This window comes from Varanus komodoensis, unplaced genomic scaffold (assembly GCF_004798865.1).
Source record: "Varanus komodoensis strain SLA01 unplaced genomic scaffold, ASM479886v1 scaffold1, whole genome shotgun sequence".
Taxonomy (NCBI): domain Eukaryota; kingdom Metazoa; phylum Chordata; class Lepidosauria; order Squamata; family Varanidae; genus Varanus; species Varanus komodoensis.
In genome coordinates, this window is record NW_025335268.1 from 10,346,840 (window position 1) to 10,367,652 (window position 20,813).

Here is a 20,813-nt window from a genome sequence, read left to right on the forward strand (position 1 = left end):
AGAGCCCACAACTTCCCCAGGTAATAAGTTTCATTGTCGTACTACTCTGACAGTCAGGAAATTCTTCCCAGTGTCTAGTCTAAATCTACTTGAAGTCTACTTGAAGTCTTCTTTCTTACTCCACACTTTTGCAATATCTTGACATACTATGCTAGTTCTATTAACTCTCTCCTCACGCTACTTTGGTGGCATTGGTGGAAAGACAGGCAATAAACAAACAAACAAAGAAGCTGCAACACGGATCTGACCTACATTTAGCAGCCTCATATGGTAAATTAGACAGGGTCAGCCCACCTCTTTGGCTCTACACGTTAAGCCCAGAGTATTTTTTCAACATAGCATCCTTTCCTACTGCACAGTTCATTCCACATACCTTCTGTCCTGCAATGACAACTCGATCTCCCAGCTTTAGGCCAAGGGATTCAAGCATGGCTTTGCCGGTGACATTATCGTAGTTCGGAAGCATGGCCTTGGAAATGTTGCAAGACAGAGGCATGGCATCTAAGAGCATCTGCTTGATTTCTTTGGCACTTGCTGCAGCATCTGCCATCTCTAGGGGCATGTCTACTGGGTCAGGAACTACATCTGCTGGTGTCTGCCCTTTGTCATTCTGCAGAAAAACAGCAACAAAGCAGGAAAAGAGCGATTCAAATGAACACTGCCATTCAGTGCTTAGCTATCATACACTGATAAATGGTTAATGACCAACAACTGAGATTTAAATAGTATTCCAGCAGAATGCTTAACAATGGTGTTTTAAAAAAATCAGAGGCAACTGTTCATGTGCATCCTAAACATTCAGTACTGGCATCTAGGAATTTAAATGGTTTTCCAAGCTGTGCCTTGTTGTGGTTGTTCAGTTGCACAATCGTACCTGACTCTTGGACCACAGCACGCTCGGCCCTCCTGTCCTCCACTGTTTCCCAGAGTTCACCCAAATTCATGTTCATTGCATCAGTGACACTATCCAGCCACCTCAACCTCTGCCACCCCCTTCTCCTTTTGCCTTCAATCGTTCCCAGCATCTGGGTCTTTTCCAATGGGTCCTTCCCTCTCATTATGTGGCCAAAGTATTTCAGCTTCAGCATCCGTCCTTCTAAAGAACAGTCCAGGTTGATTTCCTTTAGGACTGACTGATACGATCTCTTTGAAAACCCCATGGACCACATCAAAAGCTGTGCCTAAAGACAGGCTAATGTGTTTGTAAGTCTGACAAATGCACACAGACTTGTTTTCCTGAAGCATGCCAGGAACATTTTCGGACAACCATAGTAAAATTAAGGGTCAGTCAAACACAGTCAAGTAAGCCAACGAAGGCTGTGAATCAAAACCTCACCCTAAAGGCAGGATTGGCTCCATGCTCCAACAAACGCTTCACAGCTCCAGTACACAAGTTGAAGGCAGCAATATGTAAGGCTGTTCCAAAATCAAAGTCACTGCAGGTGGCATCCACATCTACAATTAAGCATCAGATACATAAGAGAACGAGCATCCAACAACTCTGAACAGTTTAGCCTGGTGCTACATGCCATTCTTACCCATGATCTAAGTGCTAATGCTAAACACAGTCATCAGCCACGGCAGTGGTACAACATATATTTAAGTCCTGGGTTTCTTCCATTTTAGAAGGCAAAGGCAGAGTACGCAGGAGTCATGCATTCTGCTCTGATCAAGTCCAGAGCTGCTTCTAGCCAAACAAGATGGGCATTATATTGACCTGTATGCAGCTTTTATATGTGTCAGGAGCTGCAATGGGCCCTGGATTGCAAGAGGGCGGATGGGGACACAGATGAGAGTTTAATTCCCCCACCTCCCACCATGATCCCAACAGAATTCTCTTCTCAGCTGCTATATGCATTGGAAAGCCCAAATAACAGCTGTGAATGGGATTTTTGTCAGGATTACAACAGTGGAGGAAAAAGCTAAACTCCTCCAGTTTCCTGCAGTTCAGGTTCTGTCCACTCATGCAAATACTGCCCCATCAAGTAACCCTTGGCTTTCCCAAGGTATTATGCTTCTTCAAACAATGCCTTAGGATCTTATTAATATAACCCAGTAGCTTATAACTACCACTCAGTCACTTGTTCCAACCTACCAAGTTTGTATAGCAAGACAAGCTAATTTGTTATGCAATATGTAGAATTACTGCTTTGAAAACCAAACAACATTGTTTTGTTTTGCCTTTTTTTTTTTTTTTAAAGCATAGCTCAATCCTTTCCAGATCATTTTTAACACCAGTTTGACTGATCCAGAAAGCAGGCTGAAATGTGAGATAACAGTGTGTGGGCTCAACCTGGACACATGGCAACGGCTGTAGGATTGCTTTGTTCCATACTGAAGTCCCAATCTTCCACTATGGCCAAGGAGTTAATTTTGTATTCAGCCCTTGCCAACTTCCATATGCCTCTGAAAAGTAAAATGTTAGTCTACACTGAAAGGACAAGTCTTGGACATATGGTGAAACAACCCAAGGATCAACATACCTAAATGTCAGATGCTACATTCAGGACCTGCAAGAAAGTGTTGTGTGTATATGTGGTGGAGGGAACAGCTGTTCTGGAAATCCACAGCATCCCTGATAATTTGGTAGGCACAATGACCCAGTGGGGCTGACATGCACAAACCCCTTTCTGTAAGAACCCCAACCCTGTCAGCATCTTAACTTTCAGGGCAAGAGCAGTTTCAGTCTTGACAACTGCACTGTAGCGGATTAATTAACAGAGAGACATGTTGAGTCACAAACTTAACTACAATCTGTTTGTAGATAAAACCCCTGGAAGTATTAAAATGCACACCATGAGCTAAAATCAAACAGGCTGTTGCAACTTCTTCCAGATTTCCTTTTCCTTAGTTGAGAGTTTCAGTCTTCCGGGATTCAATCAGGCACATTTCTCTTTCAGTGCTACATAAAACCCTTCCGTTCCTGAAGCAGGCATACAGGGGGCATGTGCACCCAAGAATGTGCAGGCAAATCTGGTCGGTGCCAGAGAGAGCACAGCAGGCTACTGCTGGCTGGGAATTACGTGTAACAGCAGGATTTCTGTCTGCCGACGTGAGCCAAAGTGATGGCTGACCGCTTTTTCAGCTTGTTGTCCTCATTGCAGCAACGGTCTCTAAATGCAAAAAGAAACTCTAGCACACCGATTCGGTTTACCAAATAGCAAAACAAAAGTGCTGCAAGGTGGCTGTCCAGCACCCAAGACTTATGGGAAGTGCTCCTGAACTGTGTAACTGTCTGTAGATGGTTGATTAACACTGTCAGCCTCTTCGAGCCCAGTGCAACTATTTCTGGAGGGGTAAAAGAGGCTATAGTGGCCATGTGGATACTGGTGAGAAGAAGTGGCAGGGAAAGCATCTTCACAACCCCAGCCCCCAAACTGGAGAACCGAGCTGCAAGAGGTTCACAACATAAGCCACTAGGCACTGCAAGCCGAGAAGTCGTCCCTAAATCAAGAACACTATGGAGAGAGAATTCTCCCTGGGACCCTGTATGGAAAGACTACTGAAAGTGGTATATTGGAGACCCAAGGCTAATTCTTCAGCACAGTAAGTAGCTGGCTAGAAATGGGAGCTCCAGATTCCAATCCCTACACAGTCTGCCACAGACCAGTTGGATTTCTTACTCTGACAACATTATTGTGAGGTTACAAGGGGAGATGTGAGAGGGAGATGGGCAACTGTCAGGCACTTTTCTGACTGATCCATCTGGAGATAAAGTAGGACTAAACTGTATTAAAATCAAGAAATATTAAGAAATCTGACTGTTAACATGTTAGTGCAGCAGGATAAGAGAGACTTCCCTACTGCGAGGGCTCATTACCTGCTTGCTTACAATGGTCTCTAGATGACCCTCTCAATGCAATCATTTGCCTGTACAGCCAGGCTTGGAAAACTTAAGAACTAAACCACATCATCAGTCGTGGGTGTTAAAATTCCTGTTTTTTTTTACTTTGGTTGTGAAATGTTTTACTGATTTAAACATGGGTAGGGGATGTTATCATGTTTTACTATGTCATCGTGTTAATAGTCTTGAGTTTTAGCAATCGATGACACAGTAATATAATAGATAAACATGCAAATAACTTAAAATAGGATGTTGGACAGGGCACCTTTCTTAAAACATGAAGTGTTTTCAAGTGTGGGCACAAAGGTAGAGCAGCAGCATTCATTCTAACTCATGTCTCCCAAATCAGAGGACACCATTTCCAAAGAAGAGGCATGTTCACTGATAAGTAAACATGGTTTGCATACACTTCTAGAGAATCCTGGATTAAGATGAGCTCCCATTCATACCCGCTTGGCCCCTCCTACCAGGGCTTCCACGGGAGGTGGTGGAGACCCCATCAGGGAAGGTGTTCAAAGAAAGATTGCACACCCACTTGCTGAACATCGTATAAGCAGAGCTGGCTTGTGCTGAGGTCAGACTGGATGGCCCAGGAGGCTGCTTCTGGCTCGCTATGTTTCTTTGAATGGGAACTTCGGACCTGCTGCTCTCAATGAGCCAGGATCATAAACCAAGAACCCTAGTTTGCAATCCTGACTCACAAGAGGCACAATGAGCCAGGAATATCAACCTTTTGGTTTCAGGTTACTTTGGCCATTCCAGCAGGCATGAGCACACAAGAGGGGACAAACAGACTGCATGTACCAACACTCAGTTCATTCACAGTAAGCCAAGATCCTCTGGAATTCTGCTTTATTACCACATCTCAACATGGCCACTGTGTGCAATATGAGGCTGCAACACCAAAGACAAGTGTGAAGATTTTCCTCTCTCTTCTGCTATGAGATGCCATTGTGCTGTACATTTTCCTGCTAGTAAGAGCCAGCAATGTGGAAGATGGAAAGGAAAATGCTCATGAAAAAATCTTGAAAAGAGAGTAAGCAGTGCTACATGTTATCCAGAAAAGGAAAAGCACTCAGCACAAGGTTGCCATCTTCAGTAGCTCCTCCTGGTGTGCATAACATGTAGTTCCAGCTTGAAATCCTCTCCAAAGAATCCACTTTCAAGCAAATAGCACCTGCTCTTAAGGGTAAGAAAAAACCAGCACAGAGAAGTGCTACATTTCCTACTAAACGCATTAGCTATATTTTCCAATTCTAGTGCCTTTCCTATAAAAGGGATCAAAAAGTCAGGAAACCAGCAACTAAAGCAAGTTTGCTCTTACATTATGTAACCAGCATTCTGGGAGGAGGCCAACCCCAAATATGTACTTCATTTCTCCTCTCAGAACTTTCCATGCATCCCATTAGCAGTTAACACAGACTTCAGAAAACTTGTACTTATTTTTTGTCCAAATAAAACATAATTAACAATAGCCTCTAACAGATGAGTTCATTGCATTAGGCCAATTAAAGCTGAAAATGCTAGCATTCATGAAGATCACATGCTAAAGTTTGTAATCTGAAAAGGTAAATACAAGCACTTTAATATAGCATCCTATCAACTGATATGCAAAAATATGTATTTGTAAGTAGGAATTTTGGTCAGAATGCTTTGTTTTCATCACTGCAAGCTTTATCTTGCGCTGTTTATTGCAGTTATTATTTTCTTGCACATTCTGTTTTTAGTTTATTTGTACACTATCCAGTTGCTGGATGTTTTAAAACTGTCATAAGCAAGTACATGGTTGTAACTGACTTGACATGTTGGTAAAACTGAATTAGAAAAACAGAATATGAGAATACATTCAAAAACGGGTTATGAATGTCTAGATTACAGGCAATTATGAACTTCAGTGCACTAGTTAGAACAAAAAATGCTTCTGTTATTGCTTTCTAGATCCACAGTGTAAGATCTACATATTTTAAAAAATAAAATATGCCACTTTAATGGTATAAAGATACACAATTGAACATGTTCAGGAGAAAATAGTGATGGTATGTATCTATCTGGATACACAGGTAAATTAAATGTGCTGATTTTGCCATCTTTCCACCCCTAATCTCCATTAGGAGTATGGAAAAAATAAACATTAAGGCATTCAGTACAAACCACAGTTGTTTTACATTTAGCAAGATTTACCTTTTGGCTTTGCATTTTTCAAAATTACAGTAATAAGCTCAGGAACATCAAAGTAGGCAGCATAGTGCAAAGCATTCATATTTGTCCAACGACTCCTCAAACTGATATCCGCACCCAAGTCAATAAGTTGGGAAGCAAATTTGGCTGCAGTCTCCACATCCCCTGTAAAGCAAATTTGTAAAGGCATTTTATCTCTGGTTCTGTGAGCATTTCACAGGCTACCACAACATGTTAGATAAGCAAGTACCATGAAAAAAGAGTGTTGGCACCTTTACAGCAATGAAGACAAAGCCAAGGCATTCCTAGAAAGCTTCTTCACAAGAAACTAGTCAGCCAGCTATTGCCTTGAATGCCATGGAAAAGCTCCAGTGCAGATAAATTTTACAATACTCTGCATGTGATTCCAACACACACACAAAGCTGTGTGGATTTTGCATTAGTTTCTACAGAGAAATGCAAACTTTCACAAATGTCAATCAGCCTAAATGCATTAAGCTAAATTAAGCTCTAACTTTCAGAGCTGCAAGATCCTTTGTACCTCTTACAAAAGCAGTGGTGAGGAATGGATTGCTCACAACTTACACCATTCTGTCCATTAGTTACACCATTCCAGAACCACCACTGTTTCAGTAACAATACCAATCTGTACCCTGGGTCTCACTGTTATACATAAATCACTGCTCTTATACGTAAAAAAAACCCCACAAATGCTAGAATGCGGAGTGGGGATTTGTAGGCCAAAGGATCTGAAGGACAACTCCTATAGTGAGCTATAGCCAATGGTTAGATAATGAGAGTTGTAATCCAAAACATGACGGCAGACACAAGTTGTCCACCCTATCCTGGAATGTAAAGCTTTCCTTTTTAAGTATCAAAAGACTTTAGAAAGCATCTATCTGTGTTATGTTCTGCCACAGGGTCTTATTTCTCATGATTTTAAAATGATAGTATGTCAGTTTTTCTTTTAATTAATACAGGCTAATCTGGGTTCATACTATTTTAAGAAAGATGAAGGGAAAAAAGCTAGAGAAAGATGCTTGTCCCAAAACAAAAACAAAAACCCACCATGTAAGAGGCTACAAAACAGACAGTGATAAAATAGGCAGAAACTTGAAAGTAGAAATCTGATGGTTTCAGTCTTCCAGACAGGTGCTTTAAAAGACTTGGTTAGAAAAGACCACAATCACAAAACTGAGTTCCATGGCAATAAGACTACAGTGAAGTAAGCATACACAAGATTTCTGGCTCTAACTTTAATGAAGGGCAGAGCAGACTTCGAGATGAAGCATTAGCAGACACAGAAACAAAGCAGACATATTCTTTAATAACCTTTTACCAACTGGGAAAAAATCCTGTCTTGATGAGCCTTTGAAAATGGTTATCCATCCCAGTTCCTTTGACTGGGTTCATTTTTAAGCTACTGCTGCTTCTCTTCATACTCTCTCTACTGCTATTATGTTGATTATTTCCATTATTATATTCTTGCGTGTCACTTTGATGGCACTTTTGTAGGTAGGAAGCAACTTACAAATTCAATATAAATAATGGGATGGATCCAGATTCAGTGGTGTGAATCAGTGCTGTTCAACATCATCATTAATGGTTTAGGTTTAGAGTTATTAATGGTTTAGATGAAGAAGGACAAGGAACGATATTCAAATCTGCAGAAGATACAAAACTGGATGGAAGAGCATACAGTCTAGAAGACAGAACAAAGATCCAGGGCAATACACATAAATGCTGGGCTGAAATGAGATTCCATGGGGACAAATGCCAAGTCCTCCACTAGGAAAAAGAAACCAAATACATCAATAGCAGATGTAAAACATGTAGCTCAACCGAACTGAAAAGGAAAAAACCTTGGAGTTATTGTGGATAACAGGCTAAATATGAGCCAATGGTGTGATGCAAAAAGGGCAAATGCTTTTTTGGGATGCATTGACAGAAGTATTGCTTCCAAATCATAAGTAGTAATCATTCCCCTATATGCTTCACTATCAGACCTCACCTGGAATACCGTGTCCAGTTCTGGGCACCAAGATTTAAGAAAGATGCAGAAAAATTAGAAAGGTGCAGAGGAGGGCAACAAAGATGATCCAGGGTTTGGAAACACTCTTAGAGACTAAGAGAACTGGGTACGTTCAACCTTGAGGCTGAGGGGGGACATGGTGACCTGCAACCACAATGGGTTGGGCCTGATGGCTTTCTTGGCCCCTTCCAACTCTACTATTCTATGTTTCTATGAAATTGGGCTGATACGGGCAGATGTCCCTGCTCCACCTCCCCATGGCAACCTGTCCAGCCCCCTGAAAATGCTACAAGAAGGTTGGAGGACTCTACTGAATGAGGCAAAGACATCTTCTACAAGTGGACTCCTTCAGTCAATGAAAGACAGATTCTGGATTCAATTCAAAATTAGTCCCTAGAAGCAGTAATGGCAGCTCTTTTGTGCATGGAGAACCTTCACCCAAATATCTGGAGTTTGGGGCAGAACAACGAAGGGGAAGACATGGAAGAAAACCATACCTGCTGCCATAAAGACAAGAACTGCTGAAAAACTCCGATTTCTGGACTTACCAATTCCATGAGCACCTGATTTGCACGTATAGTGCAGAAGAGTCATGTCAGTCAAGCCATCTCTGTCATTCACATTGCAGCCTCTCTTGATGATCTGCAGAAATGACAGAACAAGACTGTGTAGGAGTCTGATGCTGTTATTTAACAAGTCTTACTTACTTTCAGGCATATAAAAAGTGATTGGTTTCATAGCGATGCCTAGCAACGACTTTCATTTTAGTTTATTACCACAGCAATTTTCTTACATACTTCATGCCAATGGAAAGAGAGTGCCATTATCATTGTACACTCCACCAATTCTGTTTCTTTATTTCTCCAACACTAACATTTTCTTTTAAACTGCCAGGTACATGTAAGCTTAAAATGGTAGGTAGTCCCCTATGCACGTTTTATGGCGTTCACCAGCTTTTACTAGAATTCCAACAATCTGCTCTTTTATTTGAACAAGATTTAAATTTCTAGCCTATAAGGAAGCAAAGGTGGTAACACTTTCGACTCTATTAGCTCTCAAATACAAGCAGAACTGGTAGTTAAATACATCAAGACTGAACATAGAATTAAAAACAGAATGCTATTATACATAGGCAAAAAACCTCAATATATTTCTTACCTCATTCCCAATAATATCAATGTTCTGTTGAACTTGGGGGACCCACTGTCTTAAGATAGCAAATAGTTCTGACACAGACGTTTTAGGGTTGAAAAGTATTTCCTGGCATGCTGCATCATTGGGATCAAAAAAGGAGAACTCTATGGGAATTTAAAAAAACAAAACAGATTTAATTTCTAAAAACAGGCTTTGGGGGGGGGGGGTCAATCAATCTCAATCTCTCTCAATCTCTCTCTCTCTCTCACTCACACACACACACACACACACACACTCAAATTCACTTATGCAACCAATACTTATTAGCATTCTAAAGCTTCTCATCAGAAACCTGAGTAGGTTAATTAAGTTGTCTTACAGCTATGTTCAGCATTTTGCTGGCTATTCAGAATTTACAGAGCTTACGTAGAGAATATACAGCCGTAGTTTCCTACATCTTAGTTAACTGCATTTATTGTCAGTTAGGGAAATTTAAGGATGTGGTTTTAATAAAAACCTATTGATGTATGCAGCTGTTGGAGTGGATAAACAGATCAATTTATTGACATTAAGAGCCCTATACAGTTGGAGCTAGTTTTATTTGTGGCACAACTAAACATATTTTAGTGACTGCACTGTTAGGTCAAGCATCAGAATGGGTATTAATAGTTACAGTCCGAATGCTAACCACCCTCATCCCTGGCAATTCAAGGAAGATTTTTTTCTAATTAAATGGATTAGCATTAATAATTGCCTTCTCAGCATCGAGCAGAACAGCACACATTAGCATGAAAGAGAAGACCCAGAGAAAGACTCTGCAGATTCCCCCAGCTTATGGCAGTTTTGCAAAAGGGGTCAACGTCATGGCAATTAACTATCCTGGCTGAAGAAGATGGGAAACCAAAATCTCTGTGGAGTTGGGACTTGCAGAGATGCAGCACCAGCACGTTTTATTATTAGGAATGCTGTTGCGTTGAGCTGCACTCCCCACGGTTGCCAGGTGGGTGGACTATATCTTCCCAGCAAGAATATATTGTTCCTTATTGTAATGTAAAAGTGCATATAGTCAGGGCTATGGTTTTCCCAGTTGCAATGTATGGCTGTGAAAGTTGGACCATAAGGAAGGCTGAACGCCAAAGAATTGAGGACTTTGAATTGTGGTGCTGGAGGAGATTCCTGCGAGTCCCTTGGACCGCAAGGCGATCAAACCGGTCAGTCCTAGAAGAGATCAACCCTGACTGCTCTTTAGAAGGCCAGATACTGAAGATGAAACTCAAATACTTTGGCCGCCTAAAGAGAAGGAAGGACTCACTGGAGAAGAGCCTGATGCTGGGAACAATAGATGGCAAAAGAAGGGGACGGCAGAGAATGAGGTGGCTGGATGGAGTCACTGAAGCAGTCAGCCTGAGCTTAGGTGGACTCCGGGGGACAGTGGAGGACAGGAAGGCCTGGAGGAATGTTGTCCATGGGATGGTGAGGTGACTTCTAGACTAGCAACACCAACAACATTGTCATGCAAAGTATTTTGGAGTGGCTTGGCCTTGAGTGGGGAATTAAGACCCATTCACTTTGCAAACTGGAACAATTTTTTTGAAGTCTGGCCATGACACTGCCTTCTGGCTTCATGGTAATTCCATCTTTGACATCTTAAGGATTGTGTACCATCTGGAAAAGGAAATCTATCCCCTTCATGCAGGGGTATGCAGTCCGATGTTCTCCAGATATTTTGGACTACAAGTCTCATCAACCCAGGTCAGCATGGCACTGGTAAGGGACTATGGGAGTTGTAGTCCAAAACATCTGGAGGCACCCAGTTACCTACCTACTGGATTCAGCACCATCTAGGAATGTGCAATTTATACAGCTGCAATCTGTGTTTGAAGAGAAGAACAAGTCAGGCATTTTTAAATGCATCAGCTGTGTGCTGATCAATGCCTTTTGCCAGCAAATGAAGGACGCTGCAGATCTGGTGAACTTAGAAAGCAGTTTTTAAAGAACTGACACTCAAACAAGACATGCTTAACTGTGAAAAAGTTTGAGATCCACTCCTCTGTTTTCAGGTAAGTCTCTTTATCTTTTCTATTGAGGAATTCTTGCGCATTGCAGAGGGTTCAGCAGAATAGGTGCTAGCTGGCTGACACAATCCTTGTACCATTTTTTCACTGGCACAATTAAAGATCTTCTCCCATTATAATCCTCCCAATTAAGAAGTCTCCTTGAATGTGGCCTGGAATGGACCAAGTCTTTCATGGGGCCCTGCACTGGAGACTTCTAGACATTTTAGAATGAGCATAAACAGAGAAGAGTGGCCATTACAAACATTAACTTGAAAGCAAATGAACTATTGAATTGCGGAGCAAGCATAATGTACATAATTTGAAGTGATGACTAGATTGTGAGCAAGTTCTTAATTACTGTAGAAATGCTGAGTGATGAGTCCAGAAAAACTTGCTCCAACTCTAGTCATCACTTTCAAATTATGTATGTTATGATTCTCCATGGCTGAATCACTTGCATTAACATTTCACTTTGTCACCAACTGATTTACTGCTGCATTTTTAAAGTCAGAAGCTGTCTGGGAGCATGCATTTATTTCAGCTAGACATGCATACTAGTACAATATATAGCTGAACCAGGGGAACTTTCCATTTGCTATTCTTCATTGGTGTGCTTGACTATGCCTGGTTTATTAGCTTGTGTTTGATGTTCCTCTGGCTTCCCACAGTTCTTCCAACTGTTCCATCTATTTAGATTTGAATATCAGGTAAAGTTACTCAACAATCTTCTTGTGGAATAAATATCTAGGTGGATCAACACCTTGGCAGCATGTTCAGCAGGTCTGGCTGCAAACCTAAGCATGTTTAGACAGAAAAAGTCCTACAACTCCCAACCAGCTGCTGGACCTTTTCTGCCTAAACGTGTGCAGGCTTGCGCCCTTCGTTGCTTTTAATTCGGACATGCTCAGGAACCAGGAGTTTACTGCTAGATTATAATAAAGTTGGCCAATGGAGAAGAGATAACTAAATTTATTTGTGCTGAACCTGAATAAGGTTCCAGCTGCAACCTTATGGACTCTTATTGGGGAGCAAGTTCCACTGAATGCAGTAAAACCTACTCCTAAGCATGGCTAGTCTAGACATAGACTGCCATCAAATAACTATTTGAATCAGCATATGCAACGATTTCAAGAGCGGGAATGCAATGTGATTCAAGGCTAGTGAAATCACAAGAAGTTTCAGGGTAAATGCCTGATGAGTCTGAGAGCAACTTTTTGGCAGCAGAGTTGCCCATATGATATGGACCATCTCTGCTTTCACATAGCTTTATGATTTGGAGCTGTATAACTGTTGAGGCATAAATCATAATATAGCTGCTGGTATCATGCAGCGTCGTCATAATCCATGTAGACTGGGCAAGGAAAAGGAAAGTTGTAGGAGGCTTCAGTCTAAGATGAAAGAAGGAACAGGTATCAATAGAGCTAGATCCCACTGCCAACGCTGAAAATTCCCAAAACTGCAGGTAGCAAACAACCATTCCCAGTATGGATTGAATGCACCTTCCTAATTGGAGTACTCAAGCAGGGATTAATCTTAACAAGCTACTGCAGAGATAGCTAAACTGCCACTGCGTGCATCTTGGCTCAAGATGAGGTCTTCCTGGCCAAAAGGATGCAAAAGGGACAAGGCTGGGTCTTTCCGCAGCATGCAAACATGTGATGCACATCTGGCCGTGCACTGTCAAATGTACACCCACACGTATAACTTGCAATGTGGGAAGAGATATTATGTGTAATGAAGGGGTTGGGATGCTGTGTGCTGTTGTCACTGTAGCAACAAAACAATGCACACAGTAAAGGGGAAAAATCTGTCAGGATGGTTGCACAGTGGGAAAGTGGAGATGGCAACCTTCCCATTATGAGAATCACTACCAGTCTTGAAAAAAAGAGAGAAATAAACTGGTAGGAGGAGGGAAGCGAAGAATATGATGGTTATTTTTGGAAGGAATGGAAACTAAATGCTTCTCTTAGCCAAGGGATGGGAACTAAAGGTCACTGAACTTCTACTTTTCCTGAGGCTATCACAGGGGCTGTATTTTGGGAAAGGATTAAAATGAAAACAAACAGACCCAGCTTGCAGATATCCTATTCAGGTGCAGGCGCACATGCACACACACTGAGAGGTATCCACTTCTGTGAGCAGAAAGGCGAGGAGGTGCTTTTCTTTGGCAGACCCCCCCCCCTTCCACTGGGGGCATGCAGGGATATGCAAAGGGGAGGGGGAAATCAACCCCCCTCATGGAAGGCACTGATGGATCTAAGAGCTCATTGTCACCACCGGGACCACCCAAGGCAGAATAGAGAGATTTGAACATTGGGTAGGTACAATGGGATAAAATACTTGAATGGAACCAGCTGTAATCATTTCCGACCAAGGTCCACAATTAATTCATGCAGATGAAACACATGACAATGCACCTTGTTCTAAACTCTGCTCACTAGTTGCCTCTTGCCCAAAAATCATTTAGTGTTCAAGGCTATTCTGTCCATAACACACTACAGGAGAGTGTGTGCATTTTCATGCGCTCTGGATCCTAATGCTGCTTCATTTAGTATGGATAGTAAGCAGCCCGTTGGCTGCCTAGGTTCCGGCTCAACCCTATATACAGATTAGCGGGGTGGGCAGAATAGTTTGTTATGCTGAGCCACCCTGCAAGTATATTACAGTGGGCTTTGAATTAAGAAGAGCCATCCTGGTTCACACAAAGGATCCATCTGGTCCAGGATTCTGTTCATACAGAGGCCAATCAGCTGCCCACAGGAACCACACACAGGGCGTGACTGCACCATGTTCCTCAACAACTGGTGTACACAGCCAAGCCTCCTCTGATACTGGGGGTATTATATGGCCATCGGGGCACATAGCCATTCATAGCTTTCTCCCTAATGAATCACTCATGGTTGGTTGCTGGATGAACAACCACAGTCCTTCCAATAGATGAATGGCTTTGCTGTAGATTCTTCTCCCTGTCCTTCAGTCCTTAAGCCAGTCCAAACACATATGCCAGGCTACCTCCCCACTCTGATCACTCCTCCCTTTCATTTTCCATCTTATTTTTAAAAATGTTGCTTCTGAATGGTGTGTTCATAATTTATTCTATTTCCCTTTGTTCCTCCACAGGTGCAGAAGAGCATGCTTGTCCCTGTCCAATCTGTATTGCCTTCCCTGGTCACTACGCTTGGAAGGTGCAGGTGTCACCATGGAGCAGGAGTAGGCAACATGGAAATTAGCAAGGTATTGGGTTCATACATGATAACTTACTCACAGTGGAGAATGAATAGAGGAGAAAAGCAAACTAGAAGAAAGGAAGGACCTGGTAGCATAATTCAGAAAATGAAAAAAAAAAGGGGGGACAAGTGCTTCAAAGTGGAGGGATGTATCTGCCTCCCTGATGTAGTTTTTTCACTTTAAGTGATGAGCTGACATTTGTCAGTGTTCCCTTCCCATTCAACATTTCCAATAAATCCAGACATTGGCTTCCTCACCCTTCACAGCATCTTTTCAGAGCTGCCACTGCAAGTGCACAAGTTTCCCCTCTATGCATCTCCCATTCATTTCCCATTACATTCAAATGATTTCCACCACCATTCCATTTACTTCCCAGTCTTTAAATTTTTGTAACTGCTTCCAATAGTTAAGAAAACTGTAATGTGTGAGAAAGAGCAAATGGGGCCCCCACACTCGACTCCATGCAGCCACCTGGATTGTTTCAGGGAGAATTGCACACATCTGCCCAAGTGCAGTTACTGCTGCAATAACTGCTCCCAAAAACTCCTAATTTGGATTAGCCAAAGACTCAGGGAAGTATGAAAAGAGAGTAGGACACCAAAGTCCTGTTAACCACTTAAAATAGAGTGGATCACATCGCTGAGGAGGAAAGATGATCCTGCCACACAACACTTCTTGATGCACTTACTCTGTTTGCCCTTTTTCCCCTGCTATTATCCCTCGTGCCCGCCAGCGCCTTCAAAATGGTGCACAAATTAGCCTATGCACACTCATCTTGTTGATTTTCTTCTGCGCTGCCTACTCCACTTTAATGCTCCCAATTTGACAGCAGAAATGTTCAAGAAGATAACCAGGCAAGAGTACACACTAGCTAAAACATGTACTCTTGCATACTTACTAAAGAATGGGAGGAAAATCGATTTTAATGTTATGAGCACATCTGCATCCTCCCTAAACATCACACTTGTTTTTAAAGTGGCAAACAAGTGACAGTCCCTCCAAAGGGCTGCTTGGGCATTGATGGAGGGCAGAGCTGCTAAGAGAGGCTCCAGGCTGCCTGGCGAGGCTGTGACACTGCCTTTCTTGCCTCTCCTGTCAAGCAGGTCTGAAACCACTCCCAGCAACCAATGATAAAATTGTTCTCCTGGGTGACAATCCTCCAGGTTCAGATGGTGTAACAACCAACCATTGCTGCCTGCCCATGGTGGGTTCTCATGTCAAGCATTCCCAGTTAATGCCTATGCTGGAGTGCTTTGTTCTGCTGGACATGCACCGGGTTTGCATTCTCAGGTCCTAACACTACAGTCATACAAAGCAGTGATTGCTCAGACACGGCTTCGAGCAATAGCTGCGCCATACAAATTAGCTTCCCGTGCAATGGCAACAATTTCGACCACATCTGAGGAAATCCTCTAAAGAGAGGAGCGATGCAGTTCTGGTTCAGAATGCCGTAATTTCACAAGATGTCACTCCAATGATACCCTGTCACATACTCCCACTATCTTTAACTTCCTGCAACAGTCCTGATTATCTTGTTATTCATCTCTGACAATTCACTATCCTATTTTTGGTATGGGGATTAGTTTTTTGTATTTTTTTTGAGTTCCTATGTACACATAAATACAAATTATAGTTGCCAGCCCAATGGATTCAGCCCCCTTCCCACAGTCTCTATAAATTAAGTATTTGAGCAGGGGACAGACATATACTGACACCAGTGAACACGTGTGCATTAATCATGTACAACCTACCCTTTCACAAGTTGCAGTGGACAAAATTTGGTTTTGTTGAAGAGAAAATGCTCATGCTAGATTCAGTCCTGCATAATAAATGTATCACACCTGCTTTACTTTTAAATGATATCTAGAGTAATATAAGATGAAAAAAAATCACTGCTTTATTTTCCCACAGACATTTTCCATTTAATAGATTAAATACCAAGAAAGAATGAATGCTAATTGCAAATACAATATTAGGAAAGTCTGGAAAGTTGAAGGTTGTCAGTATAACACGCAAAATTCTTTGGATTGTTACAGGGTAATTTTGTGTCAACATTTTACTGTATCATTGTGTTTTTCTTAAATCTAAACAATGTAAGGGGAGCACAATGTAAGAAGTGATTGTCTTTTGGGTTCTTTTTTACAAGTATTCCAACAAAAATACTCCATGTTGTAACATTTAAATAAAACTGAGTGCATTTTAATTTTTCCCTCCATCTCACATCAAATATTTATATCAAATTTGGATTAAAAAATAACACTGGGTACTCCTTTTTAGTTTGCTGTTTGGGTGCAAGTGAAATAAACATGCTAAATTAGGTTGAATAGGTCATCTGAAATTTTTCTGATGCCAGCTTAGAAGTTTTCAGTGCAAATTACCCTATATAAATAAATTTTAATGCAACTATTCCAGAAAACCGGCATCAACTGACATGAACAGATCCTTGAAATTACATTAACTTTTGCTTATTTAAGCCCAAAGTGCAAAATAAAGCAATACAGTAAAATGTGGGTGGAGGTGGAGATACACAAATGTGGGAGCAAGAGTGCTCCATTGTTCACATGTTGGAACATATGCAGCTTTCAATATGATCTGACCATATTCTTTAATAACAGGACTCATGCTGAGTGGGTAACATCACCCACAACTTACGTTGCTGCATAGAGAGCACCTCGTTTCTGAGTCCAGCCCTCTATGCACCGTATCATATCTGATTTCGAACACCTATCGTGCCATGGGCAAAAGGTTCCCGTGACATCTACAAAAAATTATATACAGCACTTCATGCTGAAGGCCAGCTTCATTAGCCTCACACCAAAACACTGCTATTTTAGTACTCAGCCAACTTAGAGACATATATTTAAATGTTTTGCTTTACTCAAAGTAAGTACCTAGGAAGGCCCTAAAATTGATTAGATTCTACAGCATTTAGCATAGAATAATTTGAAACATTTCAGGTAAAGAAGTCAGGTGTAGCATTTTCAAACTATGCTTTAATTTGAGTTAAGGATGCCCTTTTGAGGTGCATGCATCTTCCCTGACTCATTTTGAAAGCTGATCTCCCTTTCTACAAATATCCATACCACATTCAGAAGGCATTGGTGCTGCAGAAACTGAATAGGTTACTGAATCTTCGGCGCCTGGGATGAAATATTGGTATCTTCTAGTCAATGAATCTCCTTCTGTGGAAGGGTCAGGAAGATCCTCTATGGTCATTTTCTAGAAAACCCCCTTTAACAAAGCAAAACAGGAAAGAATTCAGTGAAACAGCATGGATAGCATGCTATGTTATACTGTCTATCATACAAATGCAATTTATGTGAAGATTCCCATTTTCGTACACACATAGGATAGCGATCGCCAGAAACTATCTAGTGACGGAACACTCATTATTGCATCTGCTGGTACACTGAGTACAGATCAGAGTATTCCACAAACCTGGAATATTTGAATTCTAGTCAGTTCACCAAAATAATTCTTCTACCAAGTTTTGGATGAGACACAAAAGAAGGCAATGGAGTAGTTTTACTAATAGAAAAGACTGCACAGCAGAGGAAGCCCACAGTCACAGGAGTTGTTTTATTCCCAGTCAACTCATCACAGCCCTGCATGTTAAGCCTACAAATTAGTCTCCTGTCATCTCCCTCTCTCTCTCTCAAAAGTTCTGCTAGCTCTCACATAGACAAAATAAGGAACACCTGCTGAAGACCCCAAAATCAAATGAGAAATTTGACAGGAAGAATGTTACACTCAGTACAACTTCAATGCACAGCACAGCTTCTCAGATCCCTATACAACTTGTGGCACTTTAAAACCTAAACAACTTATTCTGGTATAAGTTTATGTGGATACCAGTCATATTCTGTTTTCCTGTCCTATTTGACAGCATTCCAGTCCCTACTAAACTATTTCAATTCACATTTGTGCCAACTTGTCCACAATTTAGAAATCGTTTGTATAAAAGGGGGAAAAAGAGGTACCAAGAACAGTCCGATTTTTCAACTTATGGAGGAAATTAAACACACCAGTCAGGAACAACTTTGCCTTAGTAACTTACATTTGCTTTCAACAAAAAAAAGCACATTGACAAAATCCAGTTTTAAAATAGGACGTTAAACTTATTTTTTCCAAGCATAAAGTTCTAAAAACAAAGAAATAAAAATTCAAAGTTGATTGCAAGTTTTTCTTGGTGCATTAGAAGACATCTTGTGCTCTCCACAAAACTATAGACTGAAATTTGAAGCAGACTTCCAGTAGAAGGAAGTTAACCTGCATTTACTATCTCCTTGTAAGTACAGAGCTGTTGCTGTCCCCTGAAATCATTATTCCTTGAGGAAGATCTGGCAGCTGTTCCATGGGAAATTGCAGTATGGGCCAAACTAGCACACATACCAAGAAACAAGTACAAGGTCAATCTTGCATAGCCTTCAATCTGCTGAAATTGTTGGGGATTATTTTTTGTCCATGCACAAGAAATACCCATTTTAGATGCCACTACTGAGTGCACTCAGCACTGACATTTAAGTCTTGAAAAGTAGTGTTTCGGGCATCATGCCACCATGTAATTACTATGTAACATTGGCATGTCTCTGCAAACCCGAACTTAGAAGATTCTCCCACTGTGCAGCATAACCTATAAAACTTGACTGCATCTTCTATATAAAGAACACTTAATAAGGATGTTCTACAAATGTGCTGGCTAAGTTGCGCAGAACTGACAGTAATGCTTGGCTATCGTTTAGTGATAGCTTTGCCTGTTTTATGTATTGCAATGCTACTATGCTATTCCAAGCAAAACCTAGAAATAGGAATCAGCAGAGTTAGAGGGGATGCTTCCTCCAGCTACACAAACCACATACAATGCTATCCTGTAAACAGAATCCAAAAGGGACCCTATAAATGACATGTACCTCCTTGTCTACAGTGTCCTTAACATGCAAAAAGCCTCCCATTTCTCATTCATATCCAGATCATTAGAAAATCAAACCAACCATGTATGGTGTGCCATTATGTATACTTTTTTTTTAAGTCTTAGTCACATCTGGAGGGTACCAGGTTGGGGAAAACTGCAGTAGTGCTCAGTAGAAAGTACTAGAAAGGCAAGGCTTTCAACATTCATATAACTTATTTGGGTCAAGACTCCACAGGGAGAATGTGTAGGAACATATAAATTATTGGGTCAGGTTTCCACTGGGAGAATGTATAAGGTCATACACATTATGCATAAGGACACAGACATCATTCCTGGGGTGAAGAGAAAAAGAAAATACACATGATAATTAAACACACACACATATATCTCAAAGGAGGGACCAAATACTGAATGTTTCTTAATATATGCTATGGCTACAATACATAAGGCTAGATAGTATTACATTACATTTATACCCTACCTTTCTTCTTCTTGCAAAGAACTCAAAGCAGCTTATGAGGTTCTTCTCTGATTTTATCATCGTAACAGCCTTGCGAGACAGCTTAGGCCATGAGTCCATGACTGGCCCAAGGTCACAGTGAGCTTCAGAGCTGAATGAGGACTAGAACCTGAATCTCCGGAGTCCCAGTTCAGCACTCTCACCACTCTGCTACAATGAAGGGTGATTGGAGGCCCCTCTTGGGGAGCCATTGACTCTGAAAGCTATTTCTCCCTGAATTACATACAACTTCAGGACACATTTATCCTCATTTTGCTTCTTTTCAAACTACCTGCCTGCAGCCAAGTTCAAAACAATGGTTACATTTTAAAAGCTTGCCTGTCTGCAGGCTTGTGGCCTTGATTAACTTCCAAATTCATCAATGCACCCAGTGACATCTACAATAAAGCTTTAAGTGGCTTATCTCCTGCATGCCTTAGATCAAGGGTGAACAGAAAGTAGATCTCCAGGAGTTTTGTATGACAGCTTTTGGTATTCCTGACCATTGGTTACACTGCAAAGGCTTTTGGGAGCTGAAGTCCCAAACATCTGGAAATCTGCCTTCTGCATATCCCCTGCCTTAGATGATTCTTCCTATATGATAAATAGGTAAAAATTCTAAATAAGTTCATCTTCCTCATCTTTAGCATCATGTTACATTTACCGAATTAATTACTGTCATGATCCCAAAATGCAGATAACATAATGTTGCTTCATTGATGTCATTAACTCTCGCAGCTACCTGAACTGCATGTATGTATTAATATTATGAAAAAAGTGAAACAGAAAGTGTGATATTTACAACAGTACCTACTACAAAACTCATCATTGCTACTTCAGTGGTTAGTACACAGCCCAAGGAAACAACTTAAGTATGGCTGTAAATACTATGGGTATTCAGTGGTCAGACAGAAATTACACGGATAGCC

The 20,813-nt window shown here is 41.3% G+C and overlaps 1 protein-coding gene across 1 annotated transcript in view; it reads right to left on the reverse strand.

Annotated features, from left to right (window-relative positions):
* Positions 1-17,689, reverse strand: part of CLIP4 (CAP-Gly domain containing linker protein family member 4) — a 37,890-nt gene extending 20,201 nt beyond the window's left edge. The window contains exons 1-6 of the mRNA XM_044448312.1: positions 17,557-17,689; positions 9,213-9,352; positions 8,603-8,696; positions 6,026-6,187; positions 1,337-1,455; positions 374-610 (exon numbers count right to left, since the gene is read on the reverse strand). Coding sequence (XP_044304247.1) covers positions 374-610; positions 1,337-1,455; positions 6,026-6,187; positions 8,603-8,696; positions 9,213-9,352; positions 17,557-17,689 — 885 coding nt within the window. The remainder of the gene's footprint in view (positions 1-373; positions 611-1,336; positions 1,456-6,025; positions 6,188-8,602; positions 8,697-9,212; positions 9,353-17,556) is intronic.
* Positions 17,690-20,813: the final 3,124 nt, after the last annotated feature.